This window comes from Bos grunniens, chromosome 21 (assembly GCF_055505025.1).
Source record: "Bos grunniens cultivar Pamir isolate PY7600 chromosome 21, Bosgru_T2T1.0, whole genome shotgun sequence".
NCBI lineage: Eukaryota > Metazoa > Chordata > Mammalia > Artiodactyla > Bovidae > Bos > Bos grunniens.
Genome location: NC_141185.1, coordinates 2,974,449 through 2,991,372, shown reverse-complemented (window position 1 = coordinate 2,991,372; position 16,924 = coordinate 2,974,449). Strand labels below are relative to the sequence as shown.

The 16,924-nt window shown below is 53.8% G+C and overlaps 1 protein-coding gene across 4 annotated transcripts in view; it reads right to left on the bottom strand.

Moving 5' to 3' along the window:
- Positions 1 to 16,924, bottom strand: part of CDC42BPB (CDC42 binding protein kinase beta) — a 98,970-nt gene that overhangs the window by 19,295 nt on the left and 62,751 nt on the right. For 3 of the 4 annotated variants that reach the window (XR_015149384.1, XM_086362815.1, XM_086362816.1), the window contains exons 8-20: positions 15,779 to 16,027; positions 14,306 to 14,385; positions 11,849 to 12,015; positions 11,654 to 11,773; positions 10,812 to 10,945; positions 10,206 to 10,448; positions 8,022 to 8,132; positions 6,774 to 7,018; positions 6,594 to 6,699; positions 6,095 to 6,219; positions 5,611 to 5,716; positions 1,428 to 1,576; positions 105 to 199 (exon numbers count right to left, since the gene is read on the bottom strand). Coding sequence is in view for 3 of the 4 variants with exons in the window: in XM_086362815.1 (XP_086218941.1) it covers positions 105 to 199; positions 1,428 to 1,576; positions 5,611 to 5,716; positions 6,095 to 6,219; positions 6,594 to 6,699; positions 6,774 to 7,018; positions 8,022 to 8,132; positions 10,206 to 10,448; positions 10,812 to 10,945; positions 11,654 to 11,773; positions 11,849 to 12,015; positions 14,306 to 14,385; positions 15,779 to 16,027 (1,930 nt within the window). In the remaining variant the exon portion in view is untranslated. Of the gene's footprint in view, positions 1 to 104; positions 1,025 to 1,427; positions 1,577 to 5,610; positions 5,717 to 6,094; positions 6,220 to 6,593; positions 6,700 to 6,773; positions 7,019 to 8,021; positions 8,133 to 10,205; positions 10,449 to 10,811; positions 10,946 to 11,653; positions 11,774 to 11,848; positions 12,016 to 14,305; positions 14,386 to 15,778; positions 16,028 to 16,924 lie in introns of those variants that run through there. The other variant, XM_086362817.1, reaches the window with a different exon arrangement.

Here is a 16,924-nt window from a genome sequence, read left to right as displayed (position 1 = left end):
AACTAAAAACCATTAAAATTAAAAGAAATTAAATCTAAAATAAAACCATTTCATTAAAAAAGGTTTATATGTAAACAATTCAGAAGCTTATGATACTAATTTACCAGTATCTGCTCTAAACTTTTCTTCCATCTTCTTCTTCAAAATTTCCATTTCTTCTAGTAGTTCTCTATTTTTGGCTTCAGAATCCTTTAGTTTGCTAAAATACAAAATAAAAGGCTTTAAGTGCCCTGAGCTCAGGTCATCTCTGTGCTGGTTCAGAGTGTCAAAGTAGGCAGGTTGGTAGGAAGGGGGTGTGTGTGTGTGTTGGGGGGGTTGCTTCTCCCAGGCGTCTGGGAAAGCACCCAGACCCACTGGACAGACACTCAAGCCCACTCTCAGCATCAGCTGCTGCTCACTGCATCATGGATCATACACGAGCTTCACTTAAAAAGTCAGTTTACAAAGTGTATCTCATGAGGCCCTAACGGAGTCCCCGACGGCCCCACCTCTGAGGACGCACGGCTGAGTCACTCAGCTGTCAGGCCCCAGGCGTCTTCCCTGGAATGAGCACAACAGTGGGCCGCACCGAAGAGCCGCACCACTGCACGCACAGCGGGGCCTCTGCTCCCAGCGCGTCGAGGACGGGCCAGCACCGGGCCCAGGGGACCCCGGCGGGGAGGCAGGCAGCAAGCCTCGCTCAGAGCCCTGTGGTGATCACGGTGACGCCAGGGGAACCGGTCACCGCCCGCCCCTCACCCTGAGGCGGGGGGTGTACACGCGCTCGCCTCACAGGGATGCTGGAAGGGTCATGTGTTTTCACAGTAACGGTCTCACAGCAGCTCCAAGCAGAGGCGGTATATTTAAACAGCAGCTGTTACCACCATCAGTTTTTCAGCCCCAAACTGACACGATTTCCTGTCAGTAACACCATCACTTCCAGGTCCCCCCCATGAAGACGTGTCAGGGCTTGGCCAACCACGTGGACAGGTCCACCGCAGGCAGGTCGGCCCAGCTTTCTTAAGGCTGCAGCTCATTACAGATCCTGAGGGAACAGAACAGAACCCACAGACGGCAGGCTCTCATCAAACGTCTGCTGAACTCACTGCCTTGTCAAACAGTGTTTTCTATGACTGCTTGAAGGTGGGGAAAAATTCTGAATATTTTAGTGTGTTGATTTTAGCTTTTAAAGGAAAAAATGCTAAGCTGAAGAGGTGGACAGGAAGGCCAGAGAGGTGTCCATGGATATGTGGGTCCTGTCACCCAGCTCAGGGCGGCAAGCACCCTGTTCACACTCAGAAAGAGACACAGACGCTTCAAAACTGCAGACTCACACACGCTCATTCTGTCCTGAAAACCCTGCACATGCTCATCCGTGCCCCAGGCCTGAGCACCGAGCGCCAGGAACAGCACTCTGCTCGTCCCAACAGCCCCGGGTTGGCAGGCACCTTTCAAAGGAGAGGTTCACGTCCTTGACCTTCCTCAGCTCCTCCTGCACAAGCTGCTTGGCCCGGATCTCCGCTTCCAGGGCCGACTGCAGTTCCAGCCGTGCAGACATGTCCAGCTTCTGACTGCGGCGAACTTTCCAGAGCGGGTCCTGCAGAGGTGGTTTCAGATGTTAAAACACATTCTGAACCAACTCACTCCTTTAACAACATTAACGCTAACAGGCAATTTATCTTCTTTGAATCTTAAGACTTTATTATATTTAAATATTAACTCTCGGATGTTATTAAATTCCATGGGACCCAATTTTAGTTTTGGTATTTTGTAAGTTCTTTCTTAGAGATCTTCTAAAGAATAAAATTTACTTTCTTAAAAATAAAACTGAGCTGATAGGGTAATTTCTCTACATGGTCCCAGTACACTCTTTTACCAATTTAAGCTATATTCTAGGATCAGAGTTATTCTTATTTTTCTACTTCTTGAAACATCATGCCCTGTTATCATCTTAGTAATTACATCATTAAAAGACTAAAATAATAAGAGAAAGGAAGCGCGATGGGATGAACTGAAGGATGAAGCTACAGGGAAATAAACCAGTTGAGGACAGCTTCTTTCTTATTGAGACTCCAGATGTATTTCACTGACTTTCAAGAGTATAAGAGAAATCTGGAGAGACTGTCTTGGTAGGCTTTTATTTACGTTTTCACTGAAAACAGTTAAGAATTTTTCATTTTTCCTCCGTAGGAGTAAAGAGGAGACGGGGGTGTGGGGAGCACGTGGGGCGCCACCTACTGGCAACGAAGGGACCAGCCACAGGGAGGCTCAGGTGAGCAGACCCAGGAGGAAGCAGGTAACACTTCCAAGGATGGAGCATCGAGCTGCGCGGCGCTGGAGCGGCGAGCGGCCGAGAGGAGATACCCCACGTCCAAGGTCGCAGAAACCCCAGTAATATGGTAGGGCGCTGAGAGGGCATCAGAGGGCAGACAGAAACCACAATCACAGAGAACTAACCAATCTGATCACATGGACCACAGCCTTGTCTAACTCAATGAAACTATGAGCCATGCCATGTAGGGCCACCCAAGAAGGATGGGTCACGGTGGAGAGTTCTGACAAAATGTGGTCCACCAGAGAAGGGAATGGCAAACCACTTCAGTATTCTTGCCTTGAGAACCCCATGAACAGTATGAAAAGGCAAAAAGATAGGACACTGAAAGATGAACTCCCCAGGTCAGCAGGTGCCCAAATGCTACTGGAGATCAATGGAGAAATAACTCCAGTAAGAATGAAAAGACGGAGCCAAAGCAAAAACAACACCCAGTTGTGGATGTGACTGGTGACGGAAGCAAGGTCTGATGCTGTAAAGAGCAATATTGCATAGGAACCTGGAATGTCAGGTCCATGAATCCAGGTAAATTGGAAGTGGTCAAACAGGAGACAACAAGAGTGAATGTCGACATTTTAGGAAGCAGCGAAATAAAATGGACTGGAATGGGTGACTTTAACTCAGAAGACCATCATATCTACTACTGCGGGCAGGAATCCCTCAGAAGAAATGGAGTAGGCATCATAGTCAACAAGAGAGTCTGAAATGCAGTACTTGGATGTAATCTCAAAAACAACACCACCCTTATGGCAGAAAGCAAAGAACTAAAGAGCCTCTTGATGAAAGTGAAAGAGGAGAGTGAAAAAGTTGACTTAAAGCTCAACAGTCAGAAAACTAAGATCATGGCATCTGGTCCCATCACTTCATGGGAAATAGATGGGGAAACAGTGATAACAGTGTCAGACTTTATTTTTTTGGGCTCCAAAATCACTGCAGATGGTGACTGCAGCCATGAAATTAAAAGATGCTTACTCCTCTGAAGAAGAGTTATGACCAACCTAGACAGCATATTAAAAAGCAGAAACATTACTTTGCCAACAAAGGTCCGTCTAGTCAAGGCTATGGTTTTTCCAATAGTCATGTATGGATGTGAGAGTTGGACTATAAAGAAAGCTGAGTGTCGAAGAATTGATGCTTTTGAACTGTGGTGTTGGAGACGACTCTTGAGAGTCTCTTGGACTGCAAGGAGATCCAACCAGTCCATCCTAAAGGAGATCAGTCCTGAGTGTTCATGGGAAGGAATGATGCTAAAGCTGAAACTCCAGTACTTTGGCCACCTCATGCAAAGAGTTGACTCATTGGAAAAGACCCTGATGCTGGGAGGGATTGGGGGCAGGAGGAGAAGGGGACGAGTGGATGAGATGGCTGGATGGCATCACCGACTCGATGGACATGAGTTTGGGTGAACTCCGGGAGTTGGTGATGGACAGGGAGGCCTGGTGTGCTTCGATTCATGGGGTCGCAAAGAGTTGGACATGACTGAGCGATTGAACTGAACTGAATTTGTAAACATGATGGCAAGAAAAAAGTAGAAATGAGGAACATAAACTGCTTATTCTAATCGGTGTTTATAAATGTAAATACGAAAATGCTTCCAATCACAAAGAACACAGCTGTTTTTTTCCTTCAATAAGATCATGAACCGTCAATGTTTTCCAAAGTATTGTGTTTTGATGATGGAAGCGTGAGAAGAGTGAGAGGTGAGGATGCGCTGGAACCCGTCTGGGAGGGGCTCCCAAGGTTCTGGGTCTACAGGCCGGGTGTGCTGCGGGTTCTGTGTGCTGGGACAGGCAGCTCGGTCTCCCTGGCCCCCGCCTCAAACCAGAACATAGAATAAAACTGTGGGTCCACGAAGTTTAATTCTAGCTGGAATTCTAATGAGGTTGTTCCTCTTTCCCTGCACTCTTACTCTGCGATTCTCACACTCGAATGTTTAACAAGGGGGACAGAGGAGAGGGACCAGCACCAGCAGCCTGGCGCTGGCCACACTCTGGGCTCACAGAGTCACACGGGCCACCGGACACCGGATCATCACACTGACGAAGCACCCGCTACAAGGGCGCTGCTGCTGCTGAGTCGCTTCAGTCGTGTCCGACTCTGTGACCCCATGGACTGCAGCCCACCAGGCTCCCCCGTCCCTGGGATTCTCCAGGCAAGAACACTGGAGTGGGTTGCCATTTCCTTCTCCAATGCATGAAAGTGAGAAGTGAAAGTGAAGTCCCTCAGTCGTGTCCGACTCTTAGCGACCCCATGGACTGCAGCCCACCAGGCTCTGTCCGTGTGATTTGCCAGGCAAAGTACTGGAGTGGGGTGCCATTGCCTTCTCCATACAAGGGCAGAGTCCCATGCTAACTTAAGCCTGCTAACTCAACAGGGATTTGCTAGACAAATGAATGGTGGGGAAGCAATCTGTGATCCCCTGACAACTGACAAGGTGCTGGCTGCAGGCAGTAACGAATCCGCCTGCCAACGCAGGGGACGTGGCTTTGACCCCCGGTCTGGGAAGACCCCACCTGCCGCAGAGCAGCTACGCCTGTGCACCACCACTACTGACGCCTGTGTGCTCGCAGCCCGTGCTCCACAGGAGGCCCGCCCCGCGAGAGGCCCCGCACCGCAACCAGAGAGCGGCCCGTGCTCCACAGGAGGCCCGCCCCGCGAGAGGCCACGCACCGCAACCAGAGAGCGGCCCGTGCTCCACAGGAGGCCCGCCCCACGAGAGGCCACGCACCGCAACCATCGCAGCCCGTGCTCCACAGGAGGCCCGCCCCGCGAGAGGCCACGCACCGCAACCAGAGAGCGGCCCGTGCTCCACAGGAGGCCCGCCCCGCGAGAGGCCACGCACCGCAACCAGAGAGCGGCCCGTGCTCCACAGGAGGCCCGCCCCGCGAGAGGCCACGCACCGCAACCAGAGAGCGGCCCGTGCTCCACAGGAGGCCCGCCCCGCGAGAGGCCACGCACCGCAACCAGAGAGCGGCCCGTGCTCCACAGGAGGCCCGCCCCGCGAGAGGCCACGCACCGCAACCATCGCAGCCCGTGCTCCACAGGAGGCCCGCCCCGCGAGAGGCCACGCACCGCAACCATCGCAGCCTGTGCTCCACAGGAGGCCCGCCCCGCGAGAGGCCACGCACCGCAACCAGAGAGCAGCCCGTGCCGCCACTAAGACCCCACACAGCCATCGATTCCTAAATTAGAAAAGACGCAGGCCTCACAGGAGCCTCTGATGTCACTGAACTCACACTAAGGTGGAGCCACTGACAGTCACAAAGCAACACAGACGAGGCTTCCAGACCCAGACCTACCAGCGTCCTCGACCCCAGACTGGAGCTCCGCAGCGTCTCGAGCTCTTCGGTCATCTTAGAGGCCAGGGCCTGGAGGTAACCCCGGGCATCCTTCTCGTCGCTGACCCTAGAGGGGAAAGGGCCGTCCTGTGAGCGAGCACTGCCTGCTGTCCCTCCTCAAGACATGGAGGCTCCGCACCTCACCACCCAGGCACCGTGACTGCTGACCCCTGGTCAGGACAGTCCCAGCTCACTCTCTGGGCTCCTGGAAGCTCTGCTCCATCGCCACATGCGGGGCCAGCTCGACCCACACCGTGGGCCAGGTGGGGTGCTGCCTCCCACTTGCAGTCCCACGTCACGGTCACAGGACTGAACTCCTGCCCCCGGATGTTACCGATTTGGGGGAGACGAGGTGAACTGGGTACCGAGCCCGCAGAGGAGCAGCGTGAGGTGTGGAGGCGGGGGAGGTGGCTGGGGAACCGTGACCAGGCCCTCGGGCACGTACCACTGGATGATTTCCGCAATCTGGGCCTCCCAGTGGGCGACCGACTCCTTCTTGGCTGCCAGATCCTGCAGCTCATCCTCCAGCTGCCTATTCTGAGCCGTGAGCTTGTCCACAAAGGAGCAGAGCTGGCGGGAAACGGTCGGGACACACGATTCATTACTCGTTTACACATGACGTCAGCACCGCAAAACTGCAGGCTCTTTTGAAAGGTCTTCACATTTTCATTCACCATTATGAGGGTTTGCCAACCTAACTTCCAATGTGGGGTTCCTGGCCATATGTAACTTAAGCCCTGCTTCAACAGAAATGTGAGTGCCAAAGTGATCAGAGCTAGTGGTTACAGATAATCAGCAGCTTGTAACTAAATGAAGACATTCCACTTTGAAGACTAAACATATTCCATCATTTAGAAATTAAGTTACTTAAAACCCCAACTTCTAAGACTCAAGAGTGAAAAGAATGGCAGCTTCCACAGAGCGACACTCAGCCCTTCGATCACCTTCTCGTTCTCGGCAGTCAGCTTCTTGTTCTCCTCGAACAGCATCGCCCTCTCCCGCTCGTACTTATCCCTGATGGTGCCCACGGCCTCCTCCATCTCGCTGTGCCTGAGGACGCAGGACAGGCGTCAGGGCCCCCGGCCGCGGCGCGCCCCCGGCCCTGCCCCCACGCACGCACTCACCGCTCTCGCCGGGACTTCTCCAGCTTGTCCTTCAGCACCATCACCTCTTTCTGCAGGGCCAGCTGCTGGCTTTCGGAGTCGTGCACCTCCTTCTTCACGTTCTTCACCTCCAGCACGTGGGAGGCCTCGCGTCTCACCAGCTCCTCTTCATAAAACAGGACTTTCTTCTCGAGCTCAGATTTTATCTTGGAAATCTCCTGCTGATGTTCTAGGGCGGCACCTGGCCCACGGCCCCCCTGCTTCATCTGAGGACAAAGGTTGGGACAGATCAGAAATCTCTGCATCCTCCTCGAGGGCCCCGCCTCACCCCGCCCACAGCAGACACAGTAAGGCTCCCGACGGCACACACTGATCCTTCCCACGGCTGCAGGGCAGGCTTTGCGGGGGTGGGGGGTTCTGCCCTGGAAAGGCTGAGTCCAGATTTGCCTGGACCCCAAGGCCCTGCTCACACTCTGACGTGAGTGGCCCTCAAGGTCTCCTCATGTGGTCTGTTCATTCACACCAGAGGATTCTCTGGAGGGCCCTGAGTCAGGCACCTCCTGCTGACAGGGTCACACAGGGTTTCTGCTGTCATGGGTGGTGACGTGGGCACTGAGCTGTCAGGCTAGGAGGGTCATAGGGGTGAGGGGGTGAGGAGAGCGGGGTGGGGGGCGAGCTGCACGAGGCTGGACAACAGGAGGGCATCGGGGAGGCTGGAAGGTGGGGTCGGGGTTATTGGAGAGCGCAGGAAGCCATCAGCGGCCAGTAGAGGCGTGACGGGCTCTGACTCTGGAGTGACACGCTGCCTGGAGAGGACAGACTACAGAGGTGAAGAGAGGGACCGGGAGACGCAGTCACGGCACCAAGTCTAGGCGAAGGGCCAGCTATGAGAGGGAGGAGACTGCTGTCTCCATCGCACAGATGAGGAGAAAGGCTCAGAAAGTGGAGGCCCATATCTGAGGTCTCTCAGCTAACAGGGAGCTCCTACAGCCCCACCCCACCTCAGCCCCCTGCGGACAACCAGCAGGACATGGGCTGTGAGGAGCCCTTCCAGAATGACCTGCACTGAATTCACAGACCAAGACACAGAGAAAGCAAGAGGTGTCAGTGTACGAGGGCTGGTTCTAGGAGGTCAAGTGAAGGATCTGGTTCTGAAAAGTGAAAAGCTCCCACGAGCTTCCACGTCGGGATCCCGGGACTCCCACCCACCGGCTGCCAAGGACCACGGCCTGCCCCGCTCCCTCGGTGAGGAGAGACTCGCAGCGCTACCTTGAGGGCCTCGAGCTCGCTCTCCACTTGCTTGGAAAAGTTCTCACTGTGCTCCCGCAGCTTGCGCTCCTTGGAGGCCTCGGCCACCGCGTCCTCGAGCTGCACCTCCAGCTGAGGAGGGAGAGAGCGCTGCTTACCGCAACCCGCCAGGCCCACCGTGGCTGGAGCCCTCCTGGGGAGGCAGTCCCAGGGAACCGAGTCTCCAGAAAGCTTCCTGATTCTTCACGCTCCCTCAGATTCCATCACAAGTTAATGGCTGAGAAATACACGTTGGGACTTAACTAGAATGGCTGGTTAGCTTAAATTCTAATTTAAACGGATACACTGAAACTGAATTTCAAGAAAAGATACAAGTTTGTGAAAACAAGGATTTCTGATGCCTGCAGAACACAGATTCATTGTCCAAAGGGGAGATTCCAAACACACACCAGCATGGAGAGAGTAAGGAGGTCTGTGTACCATGACCCTGCCTCAAGCTGAGCACCCCGGGCCCAGCTGCTTTGGCTGCAGGGCTATCCCCAGAACCAGAAGGGCTGTGCCCAACCAGGGGTTCACTGAAGAGAGCTGTGGTTGGCTGTAATTATTAACACAAGTGTCCTGGGGTTCCACAACCAACTGTCTAAGAAGAAAGCACAGCCATCTTGAGGCCAAAGGACAAAGAGCCCTGAACATGAATGAACAGAACAGGTATTTTCAGGCCCTCCTGGCAGTGTACTGAGGGAACCCCAACAAATTTATAGGTAGGGCTGCAGGAAATATGCTGCCTGTTAAGAGCAGAACATATCGAACCTTCTAGGATAGCAGTTCTCAAAGTGGGGTCCTGAGGCCCTTGAGGATCTGCAAGGCCTTCCTCCTCTAATTCCCTATCTTAGGAGCTAGGTTTTCTTCATGTAAATTATACAGCAAAGGTTATCACTACAGACAACACAGAAACACATATGAGAATCTGGGTGCTTTCTACTAAATCAGACATTAAAGAAATGCACAAAAATAATCATGGCATCCAGTCCCATCACTTCATGGCAAATAGATGGGGAAACAATGGAAACAGTGAGAGACTTTTATTTTCTTGGGCTCCAAACATCACTGCAGATGGTGACTGCAGCCATGAAGTTAAAAGATGCTTGCTCCTTGGAAAAAAAGCTATTAAGAACCTAGACAGCATATTAAAAAGCAGAGACATTCTTTTGTCGACAAAGGTCTGTCTAGTCAAAGCTGTGGTTTTTCCAGTGGTCGTGTATGGATGTGAGCTGGACCATAAACAAAGCTGAGCACTGAAGAATTGATGCTTTTGTGGTGTTGGAGACTATCGAGAGTCCCATGGACTGCAAGGAGATCCAACCAGTCAGTCCTAAAGATCAGTCCTGAACATTCACTGCAAAGACTGATGCTGAAGCTGAAACTCCAATACTTTGGCCACCTGATGCGAAGTACTGACTTCTTGGAAAAGACCCTGATGCTGGGAAAGATTAAAGGCAGGAGGAGAAGGAGATAACAGAGGATGAGATGGTTGAATGGTATCACCGATGGACATGAGTTTAAGCAAGTTCCTGGAGTTAGTGATGGACAGGGAAGCCTGGTGTGCTGCAGTCCATGGGGTCGCAAAGAGTCAGATACGACTGAGCGACTGAAATGAACTGAACTGAATCAGTCTGTGGTTATGTGAACATTTTTCAGTTTTAACTTCTAAGTTGTTAAACATTAAGGCCTGTAACCAAATACACATAAGCTCCCTGGGGCCTTGGTGACCTTCTGAGTGTCGAGGGTCCCAGAGTCAGTCTCGGTCCCTGGGCTGAGATGGGCCCTCCACCCGCTTCTAGCCTTCAGTTCTTGGAAGCCATGCCACATCATGTCACGGCATGTTTCTATGGTACTTCTGGGGCACAAAGCCCTCTACTTTACTTTAAAACTTTACTACTATAGAGACCTGTTTTAATAATTTCACAAATGTATGTATGTATCTTGTACTACAGAGACCAGTTTTAATAATTTCACAAATGTATGTATGTATCTTGTACTACTACAAGATAAACACTTGGCAGAGAAACTTACTTGGCTTCACATGAAATTTAAGATCCATTTTACTTCCCAGTGATTTACGGGATGCAGCCCGAGCTCTCAAAGCCACCTTACCGGGACCCTCCAGACACCCCATCAACACAGCCCGATGCCGCGAGACGCTACCTCCTTCCGGCCCTTGTCGGCCCTGCGGACCTCCTGCCGCAGCGCGTCGATCTTCTGCATGGCCGCCTCCACCTCCTCCTCTCGGTCCCGCAGCTGCCGTGACACCTTCTGCTTCTGGGAGCGCAGCTCGGCCATGCGTTCGTTGAGCTCCGAGAACTCCTGCAGGGCCAGCTTCCGCTGCTGGTGGGCGTCTTTCAGCTCTCGGGCCTGGGACTTTAACCGCTCGGAAGCCTCGATCAATTGCTGAACACAAGGAGTTACAGGCTGTTTACATTTGCCTAACAAGGACCGGAAGGTGAGAAGCATCACCTGCTGCTGTGTCAAGGGTTTGAAGTGACAGCAAATGCTGGTGAAAAGCTGCAGCCTCAGCCTCGAAAACTGAGCTCCCCGGGAAGGCCCTCTGTCGGCCCCAGCACAGCCTGAAGGCCACCAGGGCCCAGGGAGCCCACGAGGTGCCCAAGCTTGCCTGGCTCAGGAATCCCGACCTCTCCCATGTCATCACACCATCACAGAGGTGGATGAAGGCCTGCAAGTCTCCGACGTTCCCACGAACGCAACTGCACACTCCGCGAAGCCATGCACTTTCCCACAGACGGGCCCGCCTACCTTGTGGAGGTCCTCCTTCTCCTGCCGCACCACGCGGTACTGCTTCTCCAGGCCCTTCAGCCGCTGCGCGGAATCCTCGTGCTCCTGGCGGAGAGTCACCGTGTCCTCGAGCTGCCGTTCCAGCCGACTGGAATCTGAGCGAAACAGGAAACAAGCCGGGATCCCTTACACGCGCGTGGCCGCCAGCACATCTGACAGACCCCCCAGACTTGGCTCTGACGTGTGTCCACACCCTCTCCCCGGGGACATGAGCCCCGGGGCACCTGCGGCCCGTCTGGCCCTCGCTCCCGTGTAACAGACGAGCACAGCTGGGCAGTGTGGGAGGGTCTCGGTGAGTAAGGCACTCAATGGCAGCCTCTTCTCGGATCAGGAAGGTGGGTCCCAGAAGGAAGCAGAGAGACGGCCACTGACTCAGGGTTGATTTGAGATGAGTCAGGTGTAGCACCGACCCACATGTCAGGCTAAGGGCTGGGACTTAACGGTGCCTTGAGTCTTCAGGAAGCTCTGATAACTGGGAGCCACAAAACATGACTCTGGTGACACCAGATCTAGCACTTTAACATTGAAGAGGAAGCCCAGCTGTGGGAGAGAGCTCCAGAAAGAGAGAGTTATGGCTGTTCTGTCTCATATATATAAAGCATTAATTCTAACAGCTCAAATCAGTTCCTATAGTGTTAAAGTTAGGCACGTTAGAGAAATCATTTAAAATAAACTGGCAAAACTTTGCTAAAGTTTAATTTTTCCTGCTTTTCCATCCAATGGAAAGGACTCCGAGAATGTTCTCTGCAGAAAGGAAGATCTGAGAACAGAGAGTCTAAGCAGGGTGACCTTAGAACACTCACCTGCTATCTTATTCTTCAAACGTTCGATCTCTTCGTTCAGCCGTTTGATCTCTTTGTCCCGGGCTGCACCGCCCAGGGTCCGGGCTGAGCCATGGAGGGACTGGACGGTCTGTGTGGACTCTGGGGAGGAGACACGTGTGAGCACGGGCCGTGGGGGGCAGAGGGCGGTCCCCGAGCAGAGGCCCCACCCCTCACCCTGCAGCTTCCGGCTCAGCTCCAGCCTCTCCTGCTCCAGCCTCCGGATGCGTCTCTCGTAGGCCTCCACCTGCAGGCTGGCCTCCAGATCGCGCTGCACGCCCTCATCTCTGGTCAGTGTGCTGGACTGCAGGATGCTCTTCAGAGAGCCCCGGTCAGAGAAGCAGCTGCAGATAAAGCAACAGCATGTTCTCACCCACGGAGACTTTACGGGGACTTCATTAATGTTTAGAAACTTTCTGGGGTAAAAGATAAGCCTTTTCAAACTGGCAAACAAAATCACCTGTGAAAAAACTATTGTTTATGGAGCCAAAACCAGACAAGAGTCTTCCTTGCCCCAAACCACTGGGTGGCAATGGGTAGTGAGAGGGCTGGTTAGACAGAGCACCTCTGCAGGGCTGGGAAGTATAATTCTCTTTCTTTCTTTTATTGAAGTACAGTTGATTCTGGAGAAAGCAATAGCAACCCACTCCAGTATTCTTGCCTGGGAAATCCCACGGAGAGAGGAGCCTGGTGAGCTATAGTCCGTGGGGTTGCAGGAGTTGGGCGTGACTTAGTCACTGAACAGACGATGTGGATTCACTTCACTGTGATGGCGCCGAGTGTAATCTCTAAGTCACCATGCACACCTAACCATGAACTGAGGGAGAAGGCCTCCTGCACGAGGGCTTGGGCTGGCAGGGCCTGGGGGGCTGTGGGCAGAGGTGCCCTGATGCTCAGTGGCGGCTGCAGCATGATGAGGGGCGAGGGCACGCTGGCTCTGCCCTCACCGGGACCGTCCCCTCAGCCTCTGGGGCTTGTCGTCCCCCGAATACTGTCAGCACCCTGCATGGCTCCTTCCAGTCCAGCCCCTGGACCAGCACAGCCCAGGTCCTCACCAACCAGCAGCCACTCACGACGCGCCTCTGCACGAGCGCACTCTGATACACAGATTCGGGCTGAGGAAGGTTCTCTCCGTCAGAGCTGAACTTGGGGACAAGCCACTTAGCTCCTCTTGCTTTTAACGTGATGACAATGTCAGGGGCGTTTCTGAGTTCTACACAGTGAGTGTGCACACACACATACACAGAAGGACAGTCAGGGACGTTTTTCTGAGTTCTACAGTGACTGTGCGTGCACGCACACGCGCACACACACACACACACACACACACACACACACACTCTCCCTCACAGAAGGGCCTGGTTGGTGTTTCTCAAAGGCGGCCCAAGGGTGCTGGGCCGGCCAGCACTGCTGGGGTCTGTTTCAGGAAGAGGTCCCTGGGTTAACCTGCCAAACCTGGAGCCTCCCTGGGGGCCAAAGGTCCGCAGGTGTGACAGGCACCCAGTGAGCTGAACGAGGTGGAAGGGCCTAGAGCCTCTGCAGAGGGGCTAACAAGTCAACACGTCCAGCACACCCAGAATGCCGCCACTGGGCTGGAAGGCATCTGCCGTCACTCTGGTCTAAGCACTACTAACTCCAGCATCACACCTGAAGAGAGCTTTCACAAGCTAGGGCAGAAGTAGGCCGCTTCCGCGGAGAAGGCAATGGCAACCCACTCCAGTACTCTTGCCTGGAAAATCCCATGGATGGAGGAGCCTGGTAGGCTGCAGTCCATGGGGTCGCTAAGAGTCGGACACGACTGAGCGACTTCACTTTCACTTTTCACTTTCATGCATTGGAGAAGGAAATGGCAACCCACTCCAGTGTTCTTGCCTGGAGAATCCCAGGGACAGCGGGGCCTGGTGAGCTGCCGTCTATGGGGTTGCACAGAGTCGGTCACAACTGAAGCGACTTAGCAGCAGCAGCAGGCCGCTTCCGTAGAAATTTATACCCATTTAGGCACCCGTGGCTGGAGGCAGCCAGGAACCAAGCTCAGTGACCTCGCTCCAGGCGCCGAGGCAGCCCCATTTGTCTTATTTTACTGCCTTTCTCCCTCAGCCCCCTTTGCTTGGCCCAGTGTCCTTTTAAAATCGAGTTAGAGCACCATGGGCACCACAACTCTGCGGAAGCCCCTGGAGACAGGCCACACACACGACCCCCAGCCAGGGCTCCCGCGGGTGTGCTCACAGGCGGGGTTCAGCTCTCATCTACAGCCCCTCCCCGTGCCCCCGGGAACCCCAGGGCTGCAGCAAAAACCCCCACGAAAGCCAGCAGAGCCCAGATGAAGGGGACGCTCAGCAGGGGTGACCAGACAACCTGCTGCCGGCCAGGGCCCCCGGTGTCCCACCTGCGCAAACCCTGTCTGGCTGAGTGGCCAGCAGAGGTCATGGCCAGCAAACTAGGGCCTGCAGGCTGAACCCCCTCAAGTCTGAGGTAAAAACGGCTTTTCCACTTTTAATGGGTTGTTAAAAGAGAAGTTCCCTCAAGCACAGAACACGTCCAAGTCCCTGGCTCTGACGGGGCTCTGCCCCACATGGAGGCTCCTCCACCCCACGGGAAGACCCCCACCTGCGGGGAAGGCAGACGAAGACGCACCTTTCTGTGGTGAACGTGAACCCGATGAACGGCAAGTGCAATCCAGAGAAGCCCGTGTGAGAACCAGGAGGTAACACTTCCTGCAGGAGAACACAGCCGACGTGAACAAAACCATGTTCAAACCAACAGAGAACAGGAGGGGAGAGCGTTCCAGGGGAGTCACGGTGCAGCGGGGAGCCCCACAGGGCCTCTCAGAACACTGCCCACGCGGGGCTGGGTGCCGGCCGGTTCCCGCTTCATTCCCAGCTTGAGCCAAAGCACGAGGCTGTGAAGGGGATAAACACACTGCTTCTGAGACAGCGATGCTCAGGCTGAAGTGGGATCAGGTAACTGCAAACCTTCTAAAGCGGCAGGAGCCGCTGCTCACCGTGACCCTGAGCAGGGGGGACACGGGGCGGAGGCAGGGGTGCTGGGTTCCTGCCCTGAAACAGGCCAGAAGCGGGGTCTGGAACCCAAGGGGAGGCTGTTTTACATGGGTTTACTGCTATTTTTCAGTTTGAGGATCCTTCTCTATTAAAAATAAAAGCAAAGTTATTTACCTGGGAAATTTCAGTGTGGAAATACGTTTATCCGAAGTTCAGGAAAAATCCTTTCAAAAATAATATTAATACTTTCCTCGGTCTTTTCTCACATCATCTAAAGTTCCACTCTTATTTTACTAAGAAAGAGCCTCTAAAGCCTCTAAATCAAACACAGTTTTCTTTTCCCTGGTTAAACCTCAGTTTCTCTATCCCCAACACTCATGTTAAAGGGCTTAAAGTAACACATACTGAATGTTGAGTCTGATGAGACCAAAATAATTTCACAACACGTGAGCAAAACTCTCCGGGCCCAAAAAGTACAATGAAGAGCTCCTCAGCGGCCCTGTGAGACCAGGTCAGATACCAGGTGGGCCCCACGGCCAGCACCCAACGTGGAGAACCACAATCTGAGACATACACTAGGTGGGCCCCACGGCCAGCACCCAATGTGGAGAACTCAGGACCTGAGATATCAGCGCCTCAAAATCGGCCTCTCATCCCTGTTGCTCCCGACCTCCGGCCATGCAAGCAAACGGTCACGCACATGCTGAACACACGTGTCGGCAGAAGAGTGGACATGTCCTCGAGCACAAGGACAGTGAGGAGGAGCGGAGACCCAGAGACCCATGCCACCGTGGGGCCACGGGCAGGCCCCTGGCAGGGGGACAAGGCAGAAGGGACACTCTGATGCAACAGAGAACGTGACACTGTTCACAAAGGCACAAAAGCATCAAATAATTCTGATGAATCCTAAAACAGAACAGCTATTTAAAACTGAGTAAGCCATCTCTTTAAGGACCAAGCTGAAGGCTAGAATGAGAGGTGCATTCCTTGAGACAACCGCCACAGTTTCGGAAGTTGGCACAGTTCTCAGATTCGCCACCTTGATGAGCAAGCCGTGTGCACGCAGACCTGAGACACGGCATGGAGGGCAGGGTGCCGCCACACTTACGATGTTCCGCAGCACGTCGTCGTCCACGTCGAAGTTGGACGTGTCGGAAGGACTGCTCACATCCGGGATGTAGGGCGCCTCCAGGTTCCGGATGTTCTCCCAGTTCAGCCCTTGGAAGAAGGCGTGCTTCTTGAAGTCCTCCACCCCGTTCTGCCCCAGCCGGCGCTCCCGGCTGCAGATCAGCCTCTGGATGAGGTCTCTGGCCTCCTCGGACACGTCTGTGACGTGGGACGGGAACTGAAACCGCTCCTGGGGGGGCAGGGGGGCAGTCAGGGGACTCGCGGCACGCAGGCATCACGGGGAACAGAGCAGAGGCGCAGCTGCAGCGCTACAGTCCCTTTCTGCATCCCGGTGGCCAAGCGCAGCCGAAGCTGATGGAGCTTCATTCCAGAAAACCCTCAGTCTCGCTGGTTAGTCACGGTGGACTTGTCATCACCCTGCACATGAACTAAAACGGTGATAAATGCCCACCTATCAAGGTGGCAAAGAACACCGACAGCAGGTTGCAGGTGGGCGAAAAACGGGCACACCTCCAGTACGCGTTTTGCCCACAGCATCAATGAGAACACACACATGCTCGTGACGCCATTCTGCTCTGACCAAGGAAATTGAAAAGTACCTCAAAGCTCATCACAGAGGGACTTGCTAAAACGAGATACACTGCACACATACACACGGTAAGTAAGGTCTGCCTCTGAGCACTGAGGAGAAAGACGAGCGGAACCCTGGCCATATGTGACCGAGATCCCATTTATTTAAACAGTCCCCACCTCCCACATGCTAGGAGGTTCACAAGGCCACACACGCACCAGGGCACCGTGGGCCTGTGTGCTGAGCCACCCCTGCGGTTCAGGCCTCACCTGTAATCTCTAGAAGGGACGGCAGCGCTGCCTCACGGGGCTGCAGCGGAGACGGAATAAATGATCAGAGACCACCGGGGTGGGGGTGGGGGTGCCCACAGGCGGCAGGCGCTCAGGGAGACAGCGGGCCTTAGAATGCAAGCAAGTCCCACTTATTCCCTTCACCACGCTTACCACCAGAGGTTTACAGGGTGCCTTTCATCAACTTACTGCATGCACTTCGGCATGTCTGAAGTTTTTAATAGTATATATTAATTTATAAATAAAAATACACTCCTACTTTGAA